This window comes from Mandrillus leucophaeus, unplaced genomic scaffold (assembly GCF_000951045.1).
Source record: "Mandrillus leucophaeus isolate KB7577 unplaced genomic scaffold, Mleu.le_1.0 Scaffold37, whole genome shotgun sequence".
NCBI lineage: Eukaryota > Metazoa > Chordata > Mammalia > Primates > Cercopithecidae > Mandrillus > Mandrillus leucophaeus.
In genome coordinates this window covers 2134695-2138293 of record NW_012103920.1, presented here as the reverse complement: position 1 = coordinate 2138293, position 3599 = coordinate 2134695, and the positions used below count along the sequence as shown (strand labels likewise).

Here is a 3599-nt window from a genome sequence, read left to right as displayed (position 1 = left end):
GTAATGGGAGTGGTTTCTGGAATGAAGATAACTAAAATTCCAAACAACAGGTATATATAACCAGGAAAACTCTGGTTATCCAAGGATTGGTGAATGAACATACATTTATAGTTTTAAGTTAAGTACAATGATTAAGCTAGGGTAAGGACCTTTTTTTGTTTGCTGTTTTGTTTTGTTTTGTTTTGTTTTGTTTGTTTGTTTTGTTTTGTTTTGTTTTTGAGATGGTGTCTTGTTCTGTCACCAGGCTGGCAGGCTGGAGTGCGGTGGCATGATCTTGGCTCACTGCAAACTCTGCCTCCCGGGTTCAAGCCATTCTCCTGCCTCAGCCTCCCGAGTAGCTGAGATTACAGGCACATGCCACCATATTCAGCTAATTTTTGTATTTTTTTTTTTTAGTAGAGACGGCATTTCACCACATTGGTCAGGACAGTCTTGCTCTTCTGACCTCATGATCCACCCGCCTCAGCTTCCCAAAGTGCTGGGATTACAGGCATGCACCAGCACGCCCGGCCTGGTGCTGTTATTTTTTAAACCAATCTTGGTTCACTGCAGCCTCAACTTCCTGGGCATAAGCAATCCTTCTGCCTCATCCTCCTGAGTAGCTGGGACCACAGATGCATGCCACCACACCTGACTAATTTTTGTATTCTTTGTACAGATGGTATCTCACATTGTTGCTGAGGCTGGTCTTGAACTCCTGGCCTCTAGTGATTCTCCCACCTTGACCTCTCAAAGCGCTGGGATTACAGGTGTGAACTACCATGACTGGCTGGTAAGTATCATTTTGAATGATTCTCTTCTTTAACCATTTTTTAAAAAAATAATTGGCCAACTTTCAATTTCAACCAAGTTGAAAAAGAAGACAGAGGCCGGGCATGGTGGCTCATGCCTGTAATCCCAGCACTCTGGGAGGCCAAGGTGAGTGGATCACCTGAGATCAGGAGTTTGAGACCAGCCTGGCCAACATGGTGAAGCCCCATCCCTACTAAAAGTACAAAAAATTAGCCTGGCGTCGTGGCGGGTGCCTGTAATCCAGCTACTCGGGAGGCTGAGGCAGGAGAATCACTTGAACCCAGGAGGCGGAGGTTGTAGTGAGCTGAGATCTTGCCCTGTCTCTTATACACATCTAGATGTGTATAAGAGACAGGTTCTCAGTGGTGAACAAAGCACATTTTTTCTGTCTCACTGGGGGCTCCCAGTGGACGGAGGGAGACAGACGTCATTTAAATGATCTCATGCGTAGAGGTGAAATGACCTCTCTGTTAAGTGCTATGGATGAAGAGCACTGGGGTTAGACGCTATGGATGTGTGTGCTCTGGAGTTCACAATAGGAAATCAGACTCAGGGAGTTAAGAACAGTTTTCTCCAGGAAACAATGTTTAGGCTGAAGCAAGGATGAGGCAGGTATCCCAGGCACCAGGAACAGGAAAGGCCCCATGGAGAGGCACAAGATGCTGTGCCAGAGGCAGCAAAAGGGGACCCTCCACGAGCTGGGCACAGCCCACCAAGCCGCCCCATCTCCTTCACTTCTCTCTCCTTACCTGGCACCCTGAGTCGTCCCAAGCCTCCTGGACCTCATCCCAGAACACACAGTGAGACAGGAAGGTGGTGATGCCCACTGTGAGGTCCCTGCTGGGGACTGGCTCCAGGTCAGACTCAGGGACCACAGTCAAATAGTAGACCCCTTCTCCAAAACGCAGGTCCTGTGGGCTCAGGATCCACGTGGGCAGCTCATCTGTAGGACAGGGGGTTCCAGGTCAGCCTGAAGCCTCCTTGAGATGGGTGTTAAGATCATGGGAGAGGGTGACTGAGGCCACTTGGCAAGAAAGCAGACCCGGCTGGTTTTGCCCCCACCCCTGATGTCCTAGGAACACTTTCTCCTCCTGAGACCAGGAGCATAGAAGAAGGGGCACTCCCCAATCGGGGTGCATGGCTGACTCAGAAAGACAACGGCTCAAACACAGATTCTGCTCCTTACTGGCTGTATGATCTCAGACCAGTTCCTTTTCCTTAACCTCTTTGTTCTTATCTGGAAGTAGAGTTTTTGTTTTGTTTCGTTTTGTTTTGTTTTGTTTTGTTTTGTTTTGTTTTTAGACAGTCTTGCTTTGTCATCCAGGCTGGAGTGCAGTGGCGTGATCTCAGCTCACTGTAAACTTTGCCTCCTGGGTTCGAGCTATTCTTGTGCCTCAGCCTCCCGAGTACCTGGGATTACAGGTGTACGCCACCTCACCCAGCTACTTTTTGTATTTGCAGTAGATACGGGGTTTCGCCATGTTGGCCAGGCTGGTCCTGAACTCCTGACCTCAAGTGATCTGCCCGGTTCGGCCTCCCAAAGTGCTAGGATTATAGGCGTGAGCCACCACACCTTGCTGAAAGTGGAAATTTCGATAGTTCCCTCTCCCAAGGGTTGTCATGAGGATTGCAATGAGGTCAGTTCCATATGAGCTTGTAAACTTCCTCGGGGCATACAGTAAGTGCTCACCTAATGTTGGCAAATAGTAACACCAACAAAAAATAAGCCACTGAATGTGTGGGGTGGTTTTTTTTCTTTGCTTTTCTTGCTATGGCTTCTGATTCCCAAGTGAAGCTGATCATACCCCAGGCAGCAGCTCAGGAAATGGTCACAGGCCTACCTGAAGCCGCCATCGGTACGAGGTAAGTTTGGGCATCGTAGCTGCTCTTGTTGGGGTGGTAGCCGTAGCCTAGGCTGAGCGTGAGCGCGATGTCCGGTCTCCAGTGCAGCTGAATCCCCAAGGTTGCCTCCCCTGAAGTCACGTTCACCCACAAAGCTTCAGGACTGGTCAGGTTCAACACGGTTGGCTGGCTGTGTCCTTGTGAATGCCGGGGCAGCAGGATCTGTGCTCAGAAACAATCCTATTGAAGGGATGCCAGGAAGGCAATGCCAGCCCATGGGCATCAGGGCTGCTGTGCAGAGCTGTGTGGCCTGAGCACCGGGGAACCGAAATCCAGGCCGGGCTTTGCTCATTGTATTAGTTTCCTATGGCTGCTATCACAAATGACCATCGTGGGAAGCTTAAGACAATACACAGTTGTTATCTTAGAGTTCTAAAGGCTGGAAGTGCAAAATCAGTTTCCCAGGGCTAGGGGAGAACCTGCTTCCCTGCCTTTTATGGCTTCTGGTGGCTGCCTGCATTCCTTAGCTCACAGCCCCTTCCTCCATCACTCCAGCCTCTAGCTTCTGTCATCAAGTCACTTTTTTGTCTTCTGGAGTCACCTCCCTTTCTGCCTCCCTTTTATAAGGACCCTTGGGATGACACGGAACCCACCGGATAACCCAGGATAATCTCCCCATCTGAGGATGGGCAAGACTCAAGCACATCTGCAAAATCCCTTCGGCAGTTTTGTTTTGTTTTTGTTTTTAGACAGGGCCTGGCTCTGTTGCCCAGGCTGGAGGGCAATGGCATGACCACAGCTCACTATAACCTTGAACTCCTGGACTCAAGTGATCCTCCCACTTTAGCCTCCCAAAGTCCTGGGATTACAGGTGTGAGCTACCGCACCTGACCTTCCTTTTGCATTTAAGGTGACATATCCACAGGTTCCAGGGATGATAACATAGACATCATTAAAAATTGTTA

The 3599-nt window shown here is 49.3% G+C and overlaps 1 protein-coding gene across 1 annotated transcript in view; it reads right to left on the bottom strand.

Annotated features, from left to right (window-relative positions):
* The window catches only part of PKD1L2 (polycystic kidney disease 1-like 2), a 139916-nt gene that overhangs the window by 72523 nt on the left and 63794 nt on the right, over positions 1 to 3599 (bottom strand). The window contains exons 23-24 of the mRNA XM_011990120.1: positions 2634 to 2856; positions 1542 to 1735 (exon numbers count right to left, since the gene is read on the bottom strand). Of these exons, the coding sequence (XP_011845510.1) occupies positions 1542 to 1735; positions 2634 to 2856 (417 nt within the window). The remainder of the gene's footprint in view (positions 1 to 1541; positions 1736 to 2633; positions 2857 to 3599) is intronic.